The sequence below is a fragment of the Mycteria americana genome, chromosome 10, assembly GCF_035582795.1.
Source record: "Mycteria americana isolate JAX WOST 10 ecotype Jacksonville Zoo and Gardens chromosome 10, USCA_MyAme_1.0, whole genome shotgun sequence".
In the NCBI taxonomy this organism is placed as follows: domain Eukaryota; kingdom Metazoa; phylum Chordata; class Aves; order Ciconiiformes; family Ciconiidae; genus Mycteria; species Mycteria americana.
This window is the reverse complement of record NC_134374.1, coordinates 8,116,544-8,141,188: the sequence shown is the minus strand read 5'-3', so window position 1 is coordinate 8,141,188 and position 24,645 is coordinate 8,116,544. Positions and strand designations below refer to the sequence as shown.

The following is a 24,645-nucleotide window of genomic DNA, read 5'->3' as shown; positions in this document are numbered from 1 at the left end:
GTATATGTTTTTCCTAACGAAAGTCCACAGTAAAGTAGGTTTCATTTGTTCCTCAGCTAAATAAAGAATGTAGTATTTTGTGGACTCAGAATGGATTTTTTCCACCTGTGCAAACCTACAGTTTCTTACTTCTATAAAAAATTTGTTTTGGTATGAAAATTCTGTAAATTTCAAATAAATTTCATTGAAAAGCCACCACCATATTGGAAGCTTGTTTGAAAACTCTGATACTTTAATGACACTTTCTCTTCTTTTAGGAAGCAATAGACACATTTAATGCTCCCAACAGCCGTAAATTCATTTTCATGCTGAGTACCAGAGCTGGAGGTCTTGGAATTAATTTGGCAACTGCTGATGTGGTTATTCTCTATGATTCAGACTGGAACCCTCAAGTAGATCTGCAAGCCATGGTGAGTTAACTCCCTAATACACATTTGTTTGTTAAAGTTGTCATTGTTCTACTTCGTATAAGTGTTTCCAGAACTTGGATTTTTGTTATTTTTCTTTACTTTTTGTATTTAATACCAAGAAACTAAGGAATTTAATAAAAAGGGCATGAACAGAATTGTGGAAGAAACTGTAGATTTTTCTCTGTAAATATCAGTCTTAATTACTTTCATAATTGAATAAGATTACTTCTGTCAAAATACTGTATCAATATTGTTTATCCATAGAATTATTCTTAATTCTGTCTTTCCAGAAGACAACAGTAAATCAATAAGAGGGCTGTTTCCAAAATAATAGCAAAGAATTAAAAGCATGCAGCTTTATATTCCTCCGTTTTGGGAAGCTTATGCTTTTGCAACCCACCTGTTTCTGCATAAGTGTAAAATCATTTGGTGATGACACCAGGGGAAAAAAACCCCTTATCTTTGGGTTAAACATACTAAAATCTTCTCTTTCTGAGTGCTGAATCTCAAAAAAATCAAGTCGATAATCTGTTTCATGTGGAATAAAAACCACATGATCCTTCTTGCATGATTGGGGGTGTGGGGTATTTGTTCTGTGCTTTGTGGTTTTGTTTTGGTTTTTTTTTTCATGCCCTTAAACACATCAAATATTTGCTGTGAATAACTCATGCTTTTGATAGACAAGCTGACAACCAATTGTAGACCAGCTTCCTGGAAACTGATAAGTGTGATTTGTGAGCTTTAGTAGGATTTTCAGGAAGAAATGAATATTATGCAGGAGAGTAAAAGATTTAATGACTCATGTTTAAAGGACAGTCAGAAAATCTTGGTACCAATAGGTTGAAGGCCAGTTGTTTAACTTTTTTTATTTAAGAGGACAAAATAATATTTTTATTCATGTTTTCCAGAGAGAATAAACACAAGTTTTGTTACAAATGAGTATAGTATGCTAGTCATATAACCTCATTTGCTATGCACTGTACTTGTACTATGTGAGCTGCATATTGATGCTTTAATGTAGCTAGCTTGGGAGAACTACACTGTTGAAACTGTGGCTGCATGGACTTTGCCCATGAAATTAATATGCTCAAGCCAGGGATATCAAAGTTTCAATATCTATGTCAAGTGAGAGAATTGGTTTGAAAGCAATGCAGATGTGTGTACGTATATACTGTTGTATCTCCACTTCCCAATTGCAGTCTAGGCAAGCATTCAGTTATCTTCATTTACAATGAGGTAGATGCATTTACTACTGTAGAATGACCCCAACTTAAAAGGTGTAATAGCCAGATATAAGTAAATATTACTATATTGGTTTTAAGTTTTTGTATACTCTCTTAATAAGCAAGGAACCAAGAAATATATGCTAGTTTCAGTCTGTTTCTGCTGTATAGCAAGCTAACTGTCTATTGCTTGTGAGTTGTTTTTTGTTGCTGAACACTCATTGATTTATGTTTGTTAGGATCGTGCGCATCGTATTGGTCAAAAGAAACCAGTACGGGTGTTTCGACTAATCACTGATAATACTGTTGAAGAGAGGATTGTAGAAAGAGCTGAAATAAAACTGAGACTGGACTCTATAGTTATACAACAAGGTATCAACTGCTATATATGTTTGTCTGCAACAGAATTTTCAGTCCCTTAAAGTATGGGTTAAATAACTGTACAAATGTACAGTAGGAGAGAAAGCAGGCCTTGTGTATAATAGCAGTATGCTAAATCAACCTAAGAAACTATAATGTATAAGTTATTCACTTGTTCAGCTGAAATTTTTGAAAAAATGTTGTTTTCCTAAATAGTGTGGGCATATGCTTTTACTAAGACTCTAAATGAGGAAAGCAAACTACAGCTGAATAGATGTTACTTGGTTTTTGTGATATGTTAAAAAGGAAAAAAAGAAAAAAGATATGTTCCATGACAGATAAAAATAAGATGTGTTTCTTACCACATAAGAATTTACTGAACATTAAAACTGCTTTGTGTGTCTTTGTTTAGAAGCTCTTGGAAGAATAGCTTGTCGAAAACTAAGCTTCTCAAGCTAAGTTTTGAAGGTTGGTTGTATTTCCAAAAGGGTGGGCTACTGAAAGGATGATGGTCAAAATTTTGATGGTCTGTGAAGAGATGAGATAGGATAAATGAAATTTTGGGACAGAAATTAGAATTTTGGGAAAAATAGTCAGAGATTTGGGTTGAAATCAATGAAGCGAGTGTTAAAAATCTTAAGTACTTTGTAATGGTTATTACAAAATACTTTGTCATTTTCATCTTGAAATAGGATTTTGATCTTGAAAGTTCAGCTGACTTTGTAAGAATAAGATGTTAAACATAAAATTTGGATTATCTAAATGTGAAACATTCTCTGTTATGCCTTGATACAAAGTTGTTATTTTTTTATTTTCCATGACGTTCCCGGTTTCTGTTTATTTTCAGCTCAAGTGAAACATAATTTTTTCTGTATGGTTCTTTTGTTTTTCCTTTCTTATTCTGCCAGTGAACTAAAAAAATCCACTGTTTGCATGGTCCTACTAGAACTTTTGTATTATAGCTTTCAACATGTTTCTTTTAATTTTAGGAAGGCTCATAGACCAACAGTCTAACAAACTGGCAAAAGATGAAATGCTGCAGATGATCCGGCATGGAGCCACGCATGTTTTTGCTTCCAAAGATAGTGAGCTGACAGAAGAAGATATAACCACTATTTTAGAAAGAGGTGAAAAGAAGGTTAGAGAAGAGTTTCATACAGAATTCGAAATGTGTCAAACATTAAATATAGATGCACAAAATATAAATTAAATCTGATTATGTAAATCTATTTTCATGCCCAACTATTACTTTACTCTTTGTAAGTATTTTAAACCTTATGAAAGTTTAGAAGGAGTAGAATTAGGGAGTTATAATTATTTTCAAAGTTCAGACTGTGTGCACCAAACATTAAGCACTGTTTATTTTGTGGGCTTTTAGAAAGATGTAAATTTTATGCCACAACTCTAACAGACACAAAACCTTCGTAGAACTTCATTAGGGAATAGGTAGCTCTGTGGAAAAATGAACTACCATTTCAGCTCCAAAGAGCTGGGCATAAATTTCATTTAAATTTAAAAGTTGAATCATACAGTTTTAGGGCTATATCCCAGCATAATAAATTTAGCTTAATGGAAAGTCTTGGGGTCAGATTGTTCAAAATTGAAAAGCACTATGGGCATCTCTCCTTACAAGAAAAATGTAAGTAAAAGTTTAAAGCAGAAAAAGACATCGGGAATGTTTTAATAACGATGAAAGCTGTTTTTTTTTTTTCCAGAAAAGATAAAACAGCTTGAGTGAGTCTAAAAGTATCTTCCTGTATTTTTAGACAGCTGAAATGAATGAACGATTGCAGAAGATGGGGGAGAGCTCCTTACGAAATTTCACTATGGACACAGAGATGAGCTTATACAACTTTGAAGGTGAAGATTATAGAGAAAAACAAAAGGTAACTTTTCTTAAAGTCTTTAAGATTTCAGTTTAGAGGTGCAAGCATAAAGGCCATACTAGGAATTTTACGGCTATAAAGGTTCTTCTAGAGAAGTAAGAAGCTACTGAAAAATTCACTTAGATCTGCAGAAGCATCAATATTCTGAATTTTTGTTAAACTAGCTTTCAGCCCCACTGTTTTCCTTCACGTAAAATCTGATAATATTGCTCAAATTTTATCCTTTCTGCAGCAAAAATACTGTGTTGCATCCTGCTATACTGCTGCAGTCAGTATTATTTTACTGCCACATAACTGAGAGGAAAAAACAGGCCTGACAATGATTTTAGATGTAGAACTTGGACTTAAGTCTTCTTTGCCACGAAGGTTTTAGTCACAAGCATTAATGTGAACTGTTTGTACAACAATATACGTAATTATAGAAGGATCATCCAAACAAAGAGGTATTACTTAAGGTCCCACAGTGTTACCTCTGCGTCTCTGTTTTGTACGGGACCTATGGTCAAGATATCCTTAAGGTCTTATCTGGAATCAGATATGTGAACTCTTATTTGTTAGCTACACAATGCCATTCTAACCCAGGTTTCTTACCAATTTTGAAGAAACATTTAGAAAAATAAAATATTTAATGAGAATAGAGTGGCGTGTGTGTATATACATAAGATTCTTTTTTCGTGTTGATAATTTCATTACAAGAAGCCAGCTAAATACAGCATAGTCTTGAAATATGCTTTAGTAAGTTTAATTCAAGTAGTCTAGTTAAGATTAATTAGCTGCTATTTTTTTTTTTTTTTAATTTGGCCAATGCTGTAGCCTCTGTAGGGGTTATTCGTTGTGATATTTAGAGGAGAAGCAATTAATTCATATCACAAGGTATTATAGAATTCAGAGCCCAAGTCCCCAGCCCCTCCATTGTGTTTTGGTAGATGGAATCATAACCTTACTCAGGTGTCTGAAGTAAGTAGAATACTGTAAAGGGATCTAGCCATGCCACTGCACTGCCTTACTTGTGTATTATCTTTTATGTGTTTAAATATGTGTTATAATCAGGTATAACCTCAAGCTTATTTTTGAGCTGTGTTGTAGTATCCATACTGTAGAGCACGACCATTAGATTTGCTGTGCAAAAATACGTTCCTGTTTTGCAGTGCCACATTAGTCATTTTTGCGACTCTAGGAAAGCATACAGTTACTTTAATATCTTTTTATTCTATTCTGCATGTAGCTGAGCATGATGGAATGGATAGAGCCTCCAAAACGAGAACGCAAGGCTAATTATGCAGTTGACGCTTATTTCAGAGAAGCCCTACGTGTTAGTGAACCAAAAGTCCCAAAGGTAAGAAGTTGGCAAGTATGGAGGGTTTTTTATCCTGTTCTTTTGCTCTTCTCCTCTCCCATGTTGCATCCCCTGCTCTCACCCTTTACTGGTAATAAAATGACTGTATTTGCAAAGTGATAGGTTGCCACTGCTGCAGAATTATGGCAGTTTTATTGCACAGAAATCAAGCTTATATAATGGTAATGTACCTCTGTATTTTTGAAGGCTCCACGACCTCCAAAACAACCAAATATTCAGGATTTCCAGTTTTTCCCACCACGGTTATTTGAACTTCTGGAAAAAGAAATTCTGTATTATCGTAAGACTATAGGATATAAGGTAATGCTTTTTTTTCTTCTTCAAATTAGTGAAGTGTATTTGTATTCCTCTTTGCAGATTTACTGGAACCTTGACAATAGCTAAATGAAGTAAATGAGACTGCAACTAAAAAAAAATATCATTCTGGTCTTATTTTTTGTAAAGTGCTTCTCATTGTGAAGGAAATGGCTTAAAACCTCTATTCCCCTGTTTCTGTTCCACTGCAGAACAGAAAAAGTAATCTAATTCCTTCCTTCATTAAAAATTTCATAGCTGTGTAGCTTTGTGTTTTGTGGGTTCCTAACAATAAAATAGAGAAAAGAAGGACAGTTCTGATGCTTCATATACTTCTCCTCAAAAACAGAAGTGTGATATGTGGTCTAAGGTGAGAAAGTAATTTATGGCTAATATAAGATCACCTTCCAAGGTGTGATTTTTTTCGTTATAGCTTTGGTATATCTTGTGCAGAAAGTAACTTCAGGTAATATTGAAGTTGACTTTGTTTTGATATGAACGTAAGTAAAGTGACATCAATTTTCCTTGCATTTTGCTGGGATATAAAATGTTTAAAGGTGTGGAGAAGTCTGAATGTATTACTACTACAAGAAGAAAACCAGACAACAGACTTACCACCCCCCCCCCCCCCCCAATGCCTTAGCTGAATTTCTCCCTCTTCCCTGCTGACATTTCTGGACAAGCAGTGAACATGAATTCTGTTTTGATGTTGATTTTCATTACTTGCACCACCAGTATTGGCTGAGTAAACCAAATGGATCTCCTACTTCCAGACACGTAGCTTACTTTAAAAAAGCCCCATGTTTCACAGCAGGTTGCAGCAAGAAGAAATCATATATAAAATGTGTTGGAGAACATAAACTTGTCATACAAAGCAACGGATAGGAAATTGATGTTGCAAAAAAGTAGAATTAGCAAAATATATTTTTAAGAAAAAGCAGAAGGTGTCTTAGAATCTAGTTTGAAGCAAAAGAATTTTATGTGGATGGCAGGATAGAATTAAGATAAGAATTAGAGGCAGCATAGTTAGCTTAGGGAAAGAAATTATTCAATTAATGTTCCAACAAATAAGGTTGAGAGAATTGCTAATGTTGACAATATGCATGTAAAAAGAGAGGTGTTTCTGTCCTGTTAATGAAATCTGTCAGACTGGATAGGTCGAACATGAATACTTGTTATCTTAAAAACTTAGTATGACTGTTTACTGGTGATGAAAGTGATAAATATGATTAAGTTTGTTCTGCTTTGAAATGGAAGTGTAACTTTCCATCTGAAGAGAGTTTATTATTAAAACTGAAGACTGCCATAAACAATACCAGAAGGTATCAAATAGGTAGAGACCAAGCTTTATGTGTCAGTCTTAACTTGAACCACCAAAGCCAAGAAAATTTCTTAGCCAGATGTTAAAAACAGCTCTTAACTGTCTTTGCCTTTTGCTGCAGAAATATGTAAAGTCTACAAAATCTTTACTGGATACTGGTTTCTGCCTTGTTTGCTGTTGTGTGGTATGGAATTGCAATGCACAATTTAAAGGTCACAAATATGAAACTGGTGTCAATGTGGAGAGGGACAGAAAATGTTGCTAGGCCTTGTTTACATAATGTCATCTGTCTGGTCCATTGGCAGTGTGCATAGCTTTGTAGTAAACCTGGCAGAACTTAGTATTTCACTCTAGTTATAAAACATTCTAAGCAGTTGGATGTAAGAGGGCAGATCTTGCATCTAATGAACAGTGCCACTGTTGGCTAATGAACAGTGCCACTGAATCAGTGAACTGTGACAGCTTGCACTATGTGAGGCTCTGCCTCTCACCGTATCCCTAAGTTGTTGTGTGTGGAAGTAGTGGGTACAGGGCATAACAAAATTATAACCTACGTTTGACAAAATCTAGTCCTGTTTTTGGGAGGAGGGGTTTAAGCAGTAAGTTTCGAATGTAGGTAAAACACATTTGGTAACTGTTGTACAGATCAGTGCTTTAATATTTAATGGTTGGAAAAAATGTATTGTACCATTTACATGTATTCTACAGTGTTTTTCACTGAAGTTTCTTAAAGGAAAAGTGAATAGGACCCTTTTGATATTTATAGGTGAAGATAAACTTTACATTAAGAGCTTGTGAGACAAGAAGGAACAAGCATAGATAAATGACAGTATTTGATATTGATCACCTTGACTTGGAGGATACTGTTTTCAATTTTGCAACAGTTTTGTAGATACTGATGAAAATATTCTGGTAGTTATTTTAAAAAATATTTTTATTGTGGTTTGGTTTCTTCAGGGTAGCCAAGATGTGGAGTGGTGGGTTTTTTGTTGTTTGGGTTTGTTTTTTTTGTTCTGTGACAACAAATGCTTAGTGGGTGTGGACTATATCAGTCCTGTGAGATCTAACGTGCTTATAAATTGTAAACCAAGGTTGACAGAAAAGTGTACAGTCTCTTTAATAATACTGCTGCGCTACTGCTTATTGATACCCCTGATTTTAGGTTCCCAGGAATCCTGACCTCCCCAATGCAGCTCAGGTACAAAAAGAGGAACAAAAGAAGATAGATGAGTCTATGCCTCTGAATACTGAGGAAACTGAAGAGAAAGAAAAGCTTCTAACACAGGTAAAATAAAAACAGCTGAAGTATTTAATCATTTATCTTTTTACTAGTATGACTATAAATACTAGTAATGATAAATATGCACAGAAAGCTACACTGATGTTGTAGAAAGAAGAAAGCACACAACATGTAATGGTTTTGCTTGGTTTTGCTTTGAGGGACCTTTCTTGTCCTTCAACAAGTTTACATCTTAGTCACCTACTATTTCCTTGAATGTCTGAGATGTTTCTGAGGCAAGGACTTGTATAGTAGATGCACTACCCAGCAATACATGCAGGAATCCAATCAGGGAGTTTCTCATATATGCATCTGCCTTGCATGTATTTTTATCAAAAAGGGTTTGAATTGGAGAGGACAAGCGTCTATCAACATACATGATATTTACACAGATGTGTAAGACATGTCACATCCATTAACTTTGTCCCAGTTGGGTTGTTAGGCATGTTCCTTTTATACTGGGACTGAATCCCTGTCACTGTCTAGTTTCTTGACATTTTGGAGTGTTATCCTGCTGAGTAGGCTTATTAAAAGCTAATTGTTAAGGAGAAAGGTGTGTCTCAAAAGGTAACAGGATTTTTTGATTCAGAAAATTTTCTGTAAAAGAATTGGGTGTAGTGTACTTTGAGAAGAAATTTGCAAGGTCACAATTTGAGTATTAATTTCAGCTTTTTATAGCAGAGGAAATAGTTAAGCTGGGGCTGATATGCATGTCAGTACTGCTGTTAATGAGTAAAAAGAAATATTTGTATTGTGTATATTAGACTTCTTGTAAAGATGCTATCTCATTGTGGACTGAGCTTATTCAGCTGGAGAACTGACAGAGTTCCTTGTAAATGTGTTTCTGTGATGAGAGAAACTCAATGCACTACAAGTTGCTGTTCAGGCATGTGATTTTCTTGTTTGTTCTTGATGTTTTCTCCTTTCACTGTCTTTAAATTGTAATGTCTCATTCTTGGATCATGTTTTTGTGCATTGCATCTCACTTAACTGTTGTTCAGTTTTTGATTCATTGCTTTGGTACATAACAAATTTTCTGTTTGACAGTGCTATAGAGTTTCCATTTGATTGCATCTTTTTGGAGTAGAGATCATTTCTTGACATACTTAGCTTTGATCCAACTGTTTGTCTGGTTCAAGGTTTGTAAATGTCCGAAGTAGGAGCCCTTTCCTTACATACTTGCACTACTCTAAGAACTTGTAAGGACACTTGTATTGTTGCACCCTATACTCCCAAGGCACTTGTTGCTTGTGTCTGCTGAAGGGCCACTTAAATAAAATTACAGTAACCTGTCATGGAGCTTGTTTCTTTGGAGAAATACCACAGAAAAAGCTTGAAAAGAAAGAAGAGTAAAAAGCTCTCACTAACGTATGTGGAGTCATGCACAAAAATAACTCTTTAGACTTTTAATGATTCAGGAATAAACCCTGGATAATACAAGTTTATGGAAATCCTGAAAGACCATTAGCCACTGTAATTATGTGACATTGCAGAGGCATTGCCAACTGGAGCAAATGATAAATACATAAGACAAAATTTTGCAAAATGTTTCCCTTCTACCTAGTAATGCCTTCTTGATCTCTCACTGCTTACAGGGTTTTACAAACTGGAATAAAAGAGATTTTAACCAGTTTATTAAAGCTAATGAGAAATATGGTCGTGACGATATAGACAATATTGCCCGTGAGGTAGAGGGAAAGTCACCTGAGGAGGTCATTGAGTATTCAGGTTTGTGATATTTTGAAATGTATTTTTTTAATCACGTGGTATCACCATCATTTTTGCTACATGTTCTTTTAAAATTACAAGATGTAGAATTTGGATGTGTATAAGAATAACTTTTTTTAAAAAGTACATGATGGTTCTTTTCAGAAGACTTAATTCTGTTAAAAAGGTTGAATTTGCACCATATAAGTATGCCTTCAGCTGCTTTTATCCCTCCTTAGTCAAAATTTAGAACTTGGAGTAGTTAATTTACATTGACAATGTGGTCTTGTGGAATCGTGAAGTTGCCTTATAGTGGCAACGTGATTCTTTATGCTGTCAGTATATATGCTATTTTAGCTAGTACACTGTATCTTTGTCTTTTGTATTTACATAATGCTTTTTAATTTGTACAGAATTCTTCCTCTTTCATCCTTGGATTTAATTTTACTAAACACCTTCATAAAATGTAACTTTGCAATGTTCTTCCTGTAGCTTAAAAAGGAAGAGCTCCACAAGAGTTCACTTCAAAGTGTTGAATTTATTTTGGGTTGGCTGAAAGATGCACTGGAGAAGCCACAAATTACTAGCTTTTACACAGATAGACTAAGTAGTCTCTGACCTTAGAGATAGCTAGTGCAAACTGAAATATGAGTGTTTCACTGCTAGACTAGCAGCTCTAACCTGTTTCACCATTGTTAGGAAAAGCTATCCTTAAAAGTAATTTTTTTCAGAGTTTTACATGACTAGAATTAATTATGTTGAATGTAAACTTTGTTACAGTTGTTACTAAACTTTTGCTTATAGTTAACTTTTAAAGACATTGAATAAAGGGTCTGTGCATGTTTATTTCTTGGCTAGCACAGTAGAAGGGAGAGTATTCGCAAATCTTTTAATGGAACTACAAACTGTATTCCTTCTTTTGCTGGATTGCCTCAACTGAGTAAAGTAGTAAGAGTAGAGGAAAAGGTTTTATTTTACAAATGATGTTTTGTGTTTTTAGCTGTTTTCTGGGAACGTTGTAATGAACTACAGGACATTGAGAGGATTATGGCTCAAATTGAACGAGGAGAGGCAAGAATTCAACGGAGGATCAGTATCAAGAAAGCCCTCGATGCCAAAGTAATCATTGCAGGTTTTTTGTTTTCTGCAGCTGACTTCTTCCAAATTCCTTCAGAAAAGGAATAGTTGGGAATGGGCATTCTATCTTTTTATACAGCATATATAGTATACCATGTATCAGTAATCTGTACTAATATGTAATAAATCCTTGATGTAACGTTGTATGTTTAATAGTCTTATTTTTGTTTTGCATTCAGATTGCAAGGTATAAAGCACCTTTTCATCAGTTACGTATTCAGTATGGAACAAACAAAGGGAAAAATTACACAGAAGAGGAAGACAGATTTTTGATATGCATGTTACACAAGATGGGCTTTGACAAAGAAAATGTGTACGAGGAACTAAGACAGTGTGTGCGCAATGCTCCTCAGTTCAGATTTGACTGGTTTATCAAATCTAGAACTGCAATGGTAGGTATCAGTTACATGGACTAAGTCATTATATAAAGTATCTTGTTCCTTTTTTTTAAGCACCATCACATAAAGTTTGGATTTGTGCCAGAATACTGGAGTCTAGGAAACAAGTGCTGAAAGAATAACTTTGGGTTTTGCTCTCATTTCTAGTTTTTAATAAAATAACCTTTTCCCTTAGTGTACAGCAAACAACACAATACAGCTGAAACAAACAGATTAGAAAACCTGCCAAGCTGAAGTCCCATGTTACCCAAAGGGATTAATGCAGAGGTAGACTATCCTTACAAATATCCTTGTTACTTTTATTGCAGATTAAAAGTTTTACCAAACAATGTCTCTTAAGATATGACTGCTTTTCAGAATTATTGGACAATATTTAAGACTGAAAACATCTGAATTATACACTGGGAGAAAAGAACAGCTTTTCTAATATTGGTACTTAATTTCCTCATGCTTTTAGAAATTTAGTGATTCATGTAAGAATTAATCATTGAAGCAATTGATTTAAAATGCACTTGGTAGTTGTGAATAAGGATTATCACATGCAAGTGCTTAAATTTTTTTAATTATACTTTTCTGAAGATTTTGTTCATACTTAGAGAATGTAATACAAGTTTGATCGCAAGTAGACTATGCTCTGAATTTTAGCTGTATTTTTTTTTCCTTTCTCTGTCTGAAGAGCAGAGCCATTCTTTTTTAATTTAGTCATTAAGTGGGAAGTGATAACACTAACAGAAGCTGTGGTGCTTGCAAATAATAAGCTATGTAGGTACCAACCTCAGAATATGGGACTCTTTTAATGATAAAAAGCTGTTAGTTCTGCCCTAGAATTTTTGCTCAGATCTCCCCTGATTCAGTTCCTTTTTCTTATGAGTAAAATTTGTATGTCTGTGCACCTTATGTAGGAAACACACACATGCATTTTCATTTATATGGGAAAAATGTACTTACAAATTTTTCTTATAATACTGGAAATAACTTCATCTTACTTGCGATGAGTGAGAGCCGGAACATTTTTTTTTTTGTCTGCTTGAATACAAAACCATATTGGTCGTGGCTGATACAAAAGCGTGGAGCACACTGTCCTTTATACAGCTGTCATAGATTCTCCCCATTGTCTTGTAAGCAAATTTCTAATTAAATGCTGTGCTGCCCTGATGTAACTTAAATGTAATTTCATATACAGATCTGGATTTTTTTAGTAGTTTAGTCTAGCAATTGCAGAACCCCTGTGTGTTATTGTTTACTGTCTTCATTTCCTGGCATCAGGATTTGTTTATAAAATGTTCTTTCAGAGTTCTGGGTATTGTACTAAGAATAAATAAAACATAAGATAAAATATTTAAAATCTGTATTTGAACAGGTGCGAATATTTGTTTTTCCCAGTGCTACTTATAATTATGCAACACAATTTCTACTGGATATTTCAGCAGTTAAAGAGTTTCTAGATAGTGCAGCATTTAGCCCTTAATTGAAAAGAATTATAAGCTTTACTTACTAAAATGTCTGTTTGAAGAAATACTGGATTTTAAAATTAAGTCCATAAAGAGAGAAACCACCAATATTTAGTTTATTATGAAGTTTCTTTTAAGTTGTCTATGGAGGAATCCATTTAAGTAAATCATAGAGATAGGTACCAGAAGTTAAAAACGTAGCTCAACTTTTAATATTGGTTGACGTATAGTTAAGTCAGGGATAGAGTTAAATACTCAATTTAAATCATCTTGCAGATCCTTATGTTCAGTATAATTTTCTTTTTAAAGGGGATAGGAATCATTTGCTAAAGTGTAGAAATATGTTCTGTGGTGTCTAATGCTGAAATTGAGGCACTGGGAATATAGTGAATCTTTTGGCTTATGTTTTCTCTTAAAATTCTATCCATTAATATTTTTAGTTTTTCAGCTGTTACACAGTTGAAAAAGAATAGTATGAAAATACAAAGCTAAAGTAATCTTTCACTTTCAACATGCATTTAATTTTCTTAAATGTTTTAAATTGTCATAATACGTATGGTTTAGTAGTTTATAACTGCCAATTGCTGGTATATTTTATGTATTCAAATATCCTGACACTTGTGGAAGTATTAATTTCTATGGGTCTGTTTTGCACTAGCTTGGTAATTTTTATGAAGAAATGTGCTGGGAAGTCACTTGATACCAAGAATAATGAACCAAGTATAAATACAAATCTTTATGAAGGGGTAAATAGTAAGTTCAGTGAAAGTGGATAAAACTTCTTAGAATACTGAAATTCACATGTGATCTCAAAATTGCCCTTTATTACATTCAAACTGGTATGAAACAAGGTAGAGAGGGCAGCATAATTCTGAAAAGGACTTACCAGACTCTTGGAGAAAACTTTGTGTTCTGCTAACCACTAGATGTCTCTTGAATTCCATATAAATAGCTAATTTATCTTCCATCTTCTTATTTCTGTTTCTTCTCCTTCTGAAGATTTCTTTTTGGAAAACAAAAATTCTGCTTCGTTTATTTATTCCAAAACCAGATGGTTTACACAAAAATGTAAGTTTTCAAAGAGACTGAGAGTGCCTAAAATTGTAATATTTTTTTTAGCTGGGCACAGAGGTTTACATTTTTAAGTTTAGTTGTTGTTCTTTTATTTCTGTCCACACAAGAAGAATGCAAAATATAATGGCAGTGGTGAATCATGTATCTGTTTTGTGAAGTTATAAATTATGCATATTCTCTTTTACCTTTCTGCAAACCCTACCCAGTATAAGACAAATGACTCCTTTGTAAATACAGGAATATATGGGCCTGTTGACAGAGCTTAGGACTACTTTCACTCCCAAGTCAGCATCTCTGCCTTCAGTCATGCAGAAGGCGATGTTTCAGTGCTCCCATCTTATTTATTGCAATACTAGTCTTTATAGCTATGAAGGGGTGAGCAAAGTACATCTTATCTCTTTCCATCCTAAACAGAAAAGTATCAGGGCACACTGAATAAAATCTCATCTCTAAAGGTGCAAGGCATTTTAAACTCTAAGTGTATTTTTATAGTAATAAAATGGAATAGATCAGTCCATATGAAAATTTCAGTAGCTCAGTACAGGATTTAGCATGCAGATTCTTTCTGATGGTAGGTGTAGAAGAAACCTGTGTGCATGTCACATCTTGCTGTCAACTGCTTCTGTGATTCTCCAGAGAAAATTGTTTTTGAGTCCATCTTCTGTCTGCAGCATGTTGTTCTGGAGTAGTAGTCCATCTGGAAAGTCTAACCATGAACTTGTACGCTTTAATAAATGTATGTATTTGTGCAAGCATTTTTCCCCAGGAAAGACGAGGATTTGTCTTAGTGCCTTAGGCAAATGGATCAAGGTTATTTCTTAGTCCTTTCTGATTAATTGCTTGTCTTGAATTTAACACAAACCAGTTTCTCATATACTAGAAAAGATCTAGGTGATTGTTATTACGGAGCAGCTTGTCATCAGTCTTTACCTATGGCTCCGAAGTCTTTGAGTGCAACGTACACAAATTTAAATGATGTAAAATGCTTCTGACATATCGACAATCATCTTTCTACTTCTGTCTTTTTTCCTTTTTATCATTTCTATTCATAGAGCGTAGGGTTTTGGGACAGAGGCTCTCTTCTGTTCTATGTTTGGGGATGCAATGTGTATTGGGATGGCTTGCACTCAAATTTTCTCAGACTTGTTGCCTTTTTATCTAAAAACTGTTGTGTGGGTTTTGACTGGTTGAGTGTTTTTACTGGTTGAAGTGAGAATTTGAATTTGAGGGTTTTAACTGGTTGAAGCGAGAGTATTTTAGCTCTAGCAGGACTGTCACGTTCCAGGGCACAAGCATGGCGCCATAATTCATGGTTGAACCTGTACTGGGGGGTGTGGGGTTACTTTTACATGGATGTGGTAGAAATGACTCATTATAATACTCTATTTGCAAAACTACATGCATGAGACTGGAAAGTTTCCAGTGGGGAGTTGTAAAGAAAAATCTCCTGAAGAATCTTTTTTTGGTAGTAAAAAAAAAAATTCATGTGGTGGAAGGATTCTCTGTGTCCATTCTGAATTACACAGCTTTCACCCAAGGCCATGGAGCACCCTTCGTAGAGGAATCTGTGGAAACTATACAGCTTAAGGAATGTGGTTACGCTTGAGGGTATTTATGTCTCAAAGATGAGTCATATGCTTGACTGTTTCAGAACATTCAGGATCAAGAAAGTGTGCAGTCTGCATTGTTTTCCATCACATAACGTGATGGCTGAGGCAATATACAGGTTACAGATGCTGAGAAAATAGAGACTAATTCCTGGGCAAAAAGGTCACCTGGTCACTTCATTGCAAATAGACCAGTTGTAGGTTAAGATTTATGCTACTAGGTAATTCTAGGATAGCTTGTGGTTCAAAAATTGCTTCACTGAATTTAATAGAGATAAGAACCATTTTTCTGGCTTTTTTTCCTCAGAAGAAAGCTTCCTGCTTTGAGCTGGAAAGAAAAGCCCGTGGAATCACTGTTCTCAATGTACATAAAACATACTGAATAATTATAATAAAAACGAGTACTATTATGTATTTGATAAGAGATCTTTTTTTTTTTGAGATGGGATGCAAAAAACTATCCAAGTCAAATGAGTTCTATTAACCAAGCCAACTGTTATTAACTGCGGCGCAGATACTTTTAGAGTTGTATTGGAAATATTTTTTAACGTGTAAATGACCTTGTGGCATTTAATCTTGATCGCTTTCAGATGGCTTGGAAGTCTTGATGCTAAAAGCATTTAGGTCCTGCTACCTTTTGGGTGCTGTTGGACTAAAAATACAACAGTGAGTTGGTGATTTAAGGCTGGATAGATTTTTGTCAATTTGAAGCTCTACCGTGTCTTATCACAAAAAACTAGTCCGTATGCCATGGAAAAGTGTTGCTTAAGGTAGCTTTGATTCCTTTTCTCTCTGCTTTAAAGATATACTTGAAGACCTCTTTTCCTAAAATCTGGCATAATATGCTGGCAGGCTGTAATTTGCTTCATCTAAACAAGATGAAAGATCAGCTCAGTCTTTTGGGGTGTCAGTTTGAAAGACAACGACAATCCTGAAAACTCCTTGTCAGGAAGTTGAATATTTCAGTAAATCTCTCTCTGTTTATAAAGAAGGTTACACTAAGGTAAAGACAGATCAACAATAACTAAGCTAATCTTATTAGTACGTGAATATTGAATGTTTTTGGAAAACAAGTATTTTGGAATTCAAGGATTTTGAACATATTTATGTAAATGAGAGGATTTGTATAATTTATTTAGAGGACTTGATGTTTTCTGTTTCCTTAGGAGTTTCAGAGACGCTGCAATACTCTCATATCATTAATAGAAAAAGAAAATATGGAAATTGAGGAAAAAGAAAGAGCTGAAAAGAAGAAAAGAGGAGCAAAAGTTACAGCAGTATGTTTAGTAGCACTTACTTTACTTCTAGTGGGGCAGAATTCAATTATATTTTGTTAGAAAATGAAAAAGATAATTGTAGCCACTGATTTGTTTTAGTATAAACCATTAGTTGAGAGATTAAACTGAAATATTTGTCTATTCACAGCTCTCCTAGATTTTACGTAGGTATTCCCAATTCACAGTATTTTAGATTTTTTTTTTTTTGAGAAGAGTCTTTTGTTTAAGTAGCAGAGGAAGACTCTTGTTAAGAAAACGTAGCACTGCCCTCTTTCTACCTACGTATTTACACCATATGTTTGCTTTAATTTAATCTCAGATTGTTATTCCTCCCCTACGTAGTAGTTCCTGGAAGAAGAAATGATAAGAAGTGCTTCTTTTATTTTGAAGAGTTGTCATCTTTAGAACAGAATTGTGTATAAGTCAAGGTCCTGATCTTTTCATCCAATTCATGGTATGTGTGGTACCTGTACCATTGAGACCATGTAATGATTTCAAGAAGATAAAAAGGGTAGCAGAATTATCTAAATCTGGGATTTTTGTTTGCCCTTCCATTATATCCTACAAAGCCAAATTGAAATATAAAATACATTAGGGTGACTTACCTTCTTTTTGAATAGTTACTCATGTACTTCAAATTTTGTTTTTTTATAACGCACCATTTTGTTGAATTTATACTTTTTTTTTTTTTTTCCCCTTTTAGTCACAGAAGAGAAAAGCAGATTTGGCTACTGAGAACTCTGGAAAAAAAGACGCTAAGAAAGTGAAGTCGTGAACCTGAAAACTGAATGCTAAATGTAAAACTGCCACTTTCTTCTCTCCATCTACAAGTATTAATTGCCAGCTTCTTTGTATTCATGGTACTCTCCCCCAAATCCCATGGTTTAATTTTGCAAATTTTGTATACTTTACAATGTCTTTCTTTACCTAAAATGTGTAGCTTTATATCTTATGCATTCCAGTATTTTTGTGTACTGTATTTTGTGAGTTTCATGTCTTTGGCAAAATTCACTCAGTCCTTGGTTTTTTGAAGCTTGTGCTGAGGTTTTAGCTTTTATATGTTTTATATGCTGCTGCTTTGAAAGAAAACCTAGATTCTATAGCTGTATTATCGTTGTTTCATATTTTAAATTTATATGGCTGTTGGAAAATAAACTGACTTAATTATTTGAAGAGAAATATACTTCACCTTTGTTTTCCCTACCCTCTCTCCCTTTTTTGCATAGCTACATTTAGAGTGAATGTTAAGGTTTGTATACTTGTGCCTTCATCATCGATCAGATTTTTGTTCAGAGGAGTACTTAGATAGGATCAGGAGCATGACAGAACAAAAAAATCTAATTAGACTGACATCCTTGTTTGCTGTCAGCATTAAATTGACATTTTTCTCTGAAATGTTCAGAAGGAAAGCCAGCAAATACTTACACATTTTGGTTTTCTTCTTTATCACTGGTTTCTGCTGGGCTTCATACATGCTTAAACACAGGGTGAGGTGTTTTTCAGAATGACCTCTAGATGAAAACTTTTCTATGCCTAATAAACTGAAGTAGTCAACTAACAGCTTCTTTTTTAAGTAACAAATGAAATAATTCATCTTCTGGTTGGTAGGCTGCTCAGCTATGCTGCCTTGTGCTAAAAGATCTTTGTTGCTCTAATTATCTCTGCTAACTTTCTGCTTTTACCTTTGATTCAACATGTCAGTCAGAAGCAATGGGGATATGTTATGGAGTGCTCCTTTTTAGTATTTCTATTTTAATGAAGGGATGAAAGTGTTGGATGTATGATTTTTTGACTTTGCAAGAATGGCCTTTATTAAGCAGGTTCATAGTTTCTGCTCACCTTGGAGTCTCTGCCTTTCCCGGATCAGTAGAACAGTGACTGTGACATCTAATGTTTTACTTTAATCTTCTGTCTCTGATCTGGTGTTTAGTATGGACCTTGCTACAGTGAGACATGCCCTCATAATGTCAAGTCTAGATTAATGCAGTGTGCTTTACATGGTACTTCCCTTGAAGAGAACTTGTACATTTCTTTTAGTGCAGTTTGCTTCCTTCTGTGGTTTGAGGTGTTTTGAGATGAAAAAAACTCTTTAAACTCTTTGTATTTCATGCTTTGCATTGGCTACCTTCTTCTGTATTTGTAAAATTCAGGACTTTATAAGAAGTTCTTTAGTCTTAGGATAGAGTTCTGCCCATATTCTTTTATGTCATTTAAAATATATCAGAATGTCTTTGAAGTTTTCTGGGATTAATCTCTGTAAGCTTGATGAGTGATTTCCAGCCTTTCTCGATAGTCTGCGTTTAAGGTTTGGGGCAGAATGGGTGTGATGACTTGGTTGAGCATTTTGGAAGATTAATAATTTGATTTTGTATTTTGGAATGGAGCTTTTGTTTGGGGACCAAGTTATTAATTAGTTCACTGGGCTTTTATTTGTAAGACTTGTAGTGCAAAAAAGGGTATTCATCTGATGAGTTGACAGATACATCTAATAATGATGGGGCGCAGCTTTCAGACAGAAGGTTAGTGATGGGTGTCAATGCATGCTTTTAAATGAGTATGCAACCCAGATGGGATAGGTCTGCTCAGAAACGAAGGATGTCTTTTCAAATAGTATTTTTTGTATTGGAGTAGTTGACATCCTGCTTTATCCTTGGGAGGAGGACATCCCGTGTAATTATGGGCTGGAAAAAGGCTGTGCACCTACATACATATATAATCACAAATCCCTGGAGCATTGCTATTAATAGAGAGAGGAAGATGCCTTACTTAAATTTGCTTTTTGGCTCCTGTGTCACTCAGTAAGTTTACGGCCTGAAATTATAAAAACAAGTAAAAAGAGGAGGGAAATAAAGGCTGGAAGAGCCAATTGAATTTTTATTGAATTACATGGCTAGGTCTAGACCTTATTCCATTGCTCCTATTTAGCACTGGGTGAATATTTTAATGTTAAGTCTTGAAATAAGTGTATTTGTTTATTGTAGGTTAGCTTTGTTTGACTTGCATGGTTTTGTGTATCCAGTTCCTCTGTGTTGCAAAGTGTATGGAAAGTCTTAAAATGGTAATATCTCAACTTGTTCTTTTATGCAGATTTCTTGGTTTGAGTTACCACTTGAGTTAATGTTCACTTTTCTCCTCCTTCAATGACATGATATACTAGCTATATAGCAAAAGATCATGCAATTGTTCTTCCAGATATTATCCTCTTCATCAGACAGCTTCTCTGAAGAATGATAGATGCTCCGAGGAACTATCTGTTATCTCTTACAGTCTGTAGTTCCTAGTTAAACTGAATGTGCTGTTGAACAACAGTCCTTGAGAGCACTTGTACACTATATACTAGTTCCCCAGCATATTGAGTCTTCCCATCCATCATGTCCCACGGTGATAACTAAAGAAAATTGCTAACAGCTGCTGGTCAGGATTAAAGTAAAATGGATCTTTCTTTTCCTGTTTCATTCTTCTAGTTGCAGATATACACACAGTATGTGCCTAGCAGTGTCTAAATGATATGCTGCTGTGACTCAAAATTAGATGGACTGAAATAAAAGAATCTTCCTACTTTTAACTACTGTTTTCTTAGGCGAGGAATACGGTTTATATGAAATTTGTAAGCACTGAATGTAATGTGATAACAAAACTTCTGAAAAGTCTGGGCCTTTAGGCAATTTGATAGTTGCCAAAAAAATTACATTATATAAAATTTTGAAAATAATTTATTGTTTCTTTTTGAGTAGACAACTAAAATTTGATTGTGTTAGCATTAGGCTTGAAGAAAGAAAAAGTAGTCATCTAGCACCTTTCACACATCAGGCAGTGCACGTAACATCCTGGGGGAGGTCACAACAGTTGTGTTCTTTTTCTGTTGACCTATTCATTGCTTTCAAATTATCAGTCCTTTTATTTTTGAGTTATGTTAGTGATGACAATAAAAAAGTCACACAAGTGACCATCTTCATTATATTTAATTTCAATTTATTGTAATGACATAGAGAAGGAATGAAGCTTTCTCCCTGCTGGTAATATTAGACCATCTTTAGACACTGTTTGCACAAGTAGCATTACTATACTAAAATATTAAGTAAGAATTTTTTCTTGTAGACTAGCATTGCTTGTTTGATTTAGTGCTAATGTTGGTTATGGTTTAAAAAAAATCCAGCTTTCACTCTTTGAGATCATAAGCAAGGGGTACAGTATATGGAATGAATCAGAATCTTTCTAAATGCCTGATGGAAGTAGCTTCTGTTATGCAGCTCCTGTAGTTCCTGCTGTGCACTGCTGCGATAGGCGCTCTCTGTGCATGTCTCTTCCCCGAGTTCAGTGGAGGGATTAAGTGCTTTCAGTGATCACAAATTAATGCCAAAGCTAAAAAATGTGGGCCTTGCGGGTTGAAAAAGCATATGGAATTTTGCAGTCAGCAGCGGTTTATGTGAATGTAAAATGACATGGCTGGTGCAGACATTGGCACTTGTGATGTTGGAATAGATTGATCACTGACTGTAGTTCTGATCTGGTTAAGATAGCTTGACAGTTGTTACATTTTACTTAAGTTTAGCTAGTCCGTGTACTCTGCTTCAAGCATGTATGTAAATGCTTTGATGGGTCACAGTTACAATGTTTGATATGTTCTTTTTCTGAAAGAGTTAAAGTTGAACTTGGTTTGCATATTTTGGAATGTAATGTACTCTTTAATTGCATTTGCATGATATCCATCCTTTCATAAGAGCCTTAATAGGAGTAATATTTGCTGCCTCAAAGGTATGTCTACATTGTGTTGTTGAAAGATAACTTCTGAACTTTTTCAAATGGAGATTCATTTCTTAAGTTGTACATATATGAAAATAAAAATTAATACAAACCTGATGTCTTCTGGTAATTATACTTCTGGTACAGTTGGGCCCATGCACTTGGATACTGTTCAAAATAGTTTGATTTGGTTTTGTTGCTCTTGTACCTCTCACAACCTTCAGGCTACAGTAGCTGAATGTAAGGGGTGTGAGTGTGGCTGTTCCACATCTGCTTTCAAACTTTCTAATTTCCTGTAATCTAAAATAAAATACTGGTAGTGCCTGTGTTTTTGTGACAGCCTTGCCTGTGTTGTCTCTTAGTACAGTATGATACAATGTATGTTGATCCTGTATTAAAGTATATGACTGTTTTTCTGTTATTCCATACCTCTGGTGTGTTACTAAAATAAAATACTTCAGAGCTTAAGTCTAGGAGACCTAGAATGGTAGGGACCAGGAATTTTGTCATTGCAGCTGTTTATCACCAGTAGACATGCTAGATATTCTGCTTGGAGAGGTGTATGTCCTAAATGAATGCTCATTTCTCCACTTTTTTTCTCAGGACGACCCCCTAGGAAAAAAGGAGAGACAGTAAGGAGCTCCAGAAGACCAGTTTATCTTGGCATTGGCTGGTAGCAATTCTGTCTGCTTCACAGTGACTTTTGATAGACTTCACTCTTTCTCAGGTGAGGCACCTAGACCAGGAAGAAGGAGCTGGCAGTAGAGATGCGGATCGCCTTACCTTGTCCTCAGTAGCAGGCCAGAACAATTGTTGAGTTCACTACAAGAACTATGGTTCTTCCAGATAGCTTTGCTTAGGGCCAGGCTGAGCATGATCCCATAGCTAGTTTCTCCTTCTTACGTATTGTTTGTGGTGGTCTACCAGCACTGAAGTCTACTGTTTTCAAGATTTTCTTGGAAGCAGTACCTGCTAACTCTTCTAGAGAAGATGCTCATTCAAACATCAGAACTTTTAATGGGAACAGTGATCCTGTCTGCAGAGCTACTCAGTAGCTGTGGAGTTTGCAGTGGAGTTTGGTATTGTCACGTGGTGATCGTTCTGGCTGTATGCATTCAGTATTTTTGGGAAGGTCAGGCTATAGACGCCTTTTTCAGGGAACAAACCTTTTTATTTCTACATGGCAGTTTCTTGCCATAAGAAAACGGGCTGAAAAAGTCATCTTCATTTATCTTCTTATTTGTTAATTAGGTGGACACTGCCGAAGGCCACAAAATCTTAAATTCCACTCAGCAGTTTGGTAAATGGCGTTCATTATATGTTGTCTTTCTCTAGCTTACAGGTAGAGAAGGAGACCTCAGGAGACCACTTCACAGTGAGGGTTTAGAGTCCAGTAAAGCTTCTGTTATTGCTCTTTCCTTAGAACTGTTGCTTTCACATTTTCTTAAGATGGCCTTCTGAATTTCTAGGTACCTTGATTCTCATGTCTTTATTCCTTCAGTTTTTTTTGTGGGTTTTGGTTGGGTGCTTTTGTTTGTTCTTTGCCTCTTATTTTGTCATTTCCGCTTAGGAAAAGAAGTGTACTGACTACTGAGTATTTCAAATTACTAAAATAATCCGAAGGATGACAGTCCTTAGACTCATACATTGTAGTTGAAATTTTGTGAAGATAGTGCAGACTGTGTTGCATGCTGGTGGTTTATGAATTTCATGGAACTTTTACAAAATTCCAAGGATATATCCATGCTGTTAGCAGTCAGTCCTCACTTCTAAATGCATATAATACAGCATTTGTTCAAGTAGTAACTCATTACAGTTTAGGGTTCTTGAATAAACTGGCTGTTATAAATTTGTAATTGTCATTCACCTTGAGGAACTGGCTATAAAATACTATCATCTTATAGTAAAGTCAGCAATATAGTAAATAGCCATATGGGTAAATGGTAAACTTTTTTCATATTTATCTGTGTCAATAATGAGTTTCCTTTTATGTATGTATGGATAAAATGTTAACAACTTTGCTAATTACTCCCCCCCCCGAAATATATTTTCATTGACTAACGCTTTGTTAAATGAACTCATATTCCATGGTAGTAGGCATGATAACGGCATAGAAAAACAGAAGTTAATTTTCAGCTCTTCACTGGTACTGAGTCTTAGCTTTTATTTAGTCAAAATATCTGAATTGATATCGAGTGAAGTGCTCTTGTCCTCTTCTGAAAAGGGTAGCTGCTCATTAGAGATTGAGACACCTTTTGTAGACAAACACTTTCCTAGTTGAGTACATTAGTAACAACTAATTGGGGGCCTAACTCAATGCACTGGTAAATGTATTAATATCCTTGATTCAGCACCGATTACCTGATTTAGGTGATGCCACTGAACAGTTAGATATTTCCAGCTATGTTTTCTGGGTGTTTGTGTTTGACTTAGAAGGCTGTTTCAGCTGGGTGTGGTGTAACCTGGGCGAAGGTGCAGGACGATGTCTACTTCAAGAGCCCCGATGCTGCAGGGACATTTTAGCCTGGCTGTCAATATGCGTGTGTTCCCCTGCCTACTCTGCACCATCTCCCCTCTCTTTCAGTCAGCTCCTCTCAAAAAAACTCAACCTCATGTGCCTTGTGCCTACCTCATTTCTGCTCTGGGTGGCAGGAGAAGCCCTCTGGGCTGGTGGCTGCCCTCTCTGTCTTGAGGTGACACTTGGGCTTGGTCCTGAAGCTGAGCAAGGCCATTCATGGGCTTGGAAACCTTGAGTGCCCTGTAGGATTTAAAATATGTGGATTAGTATTTTCATTCGGTACCTTGTACCCTGGCACAAAGGAGGCTGTTGTTTGTCTGGTCTTCCCTTCTGCCCTGCAGCCCGCGTGAGGCCACCGTCGGTTACGCATGCCTCTGGCTGGGGTTACAAACCCTCCTCGGAGGCACTTGCTGCTCTCCTGCGTGGAGCCTGCGTGACCTCTCTGGACACTGAGTTGGGCCAGTCCTGGAGCCTGACACCAAACTGTGCCGCCTCATGCTGAACTGTGCTTACGAGGCTGGAAAATGCAGAAGAGACAAGATGTTGCAAGTTGATTACTGTAACCTGCTTTAAATATCGGTTGGTATTTGGATAGACGGGTGG

At 35.6% G+C, this 24,645-nt stretch overlaps 1 protein-coding gene across 6 annotated transcripts in view; it reads left to right on the top strand.

Annotated features, from left to right (window-relative positions):
* The window catches only part of SMARCA1 (SNF2 related chromatin remodeling ATPase 1), a 37,433-nt gene extending 15,571 nt beyond the window's left edge, over positions 1-21,862 (top strand). For 3 of the 6 annotated variants that reach the window (XM_075512802.1, XM_075512804.1, XM_075512805.1), the window contains 12 exons: positions 258-410; positions 1,873-2,005; positions 2,983-3,131; positions 3,760-3,879; positions 5,105-5,215; positions 5,423-5,536; positions 8,014-8,136; positions 9,726-9,858; positions 10,838-10,956; positions 11,154-11,366; positions 16,671-16,781; positions 17,485-21,861. In XM_075512802.1, the coding sequence (XP_075368917.1) occupies positions 258-410; positions 1,873-2,005; positions 2,983-3,131; positions 3,760-3,879; positions 5,105-5,215; positions 5,423-5,536; positions 8,014-8,136; positions 9,726-9,858; positions 10,838-10,956; positions 11,154-11,366; positions 16,671-16,781; positions 17,485-17,556 (1,551 nt within the window). In that variant the 3' untranslated portion in view covers positions 17,557-21,861. Of the gene's footprint in view, positions 1-257; positions 411-1,872; positions 2,006-2,982; positions 3,132-3,759; positions 3,880-5,104; positions 5,216-5,422; positions 5,537-8,013; positions 8,137-9,725; positions 9,859-10,837; positions 10,957-11,153; positions 11,367-13,822; positions 13,928-16,670; positions 16,782-17,484 lie in introns of those variants that run through there. The other 3 variants (XM_075512806.1, XM_075512803.1, XR_012777255.1) reach the window with 3 other exon arrangements.
* Positions 21,863-24,645: the final 2,783 nt, after the last annotated feature.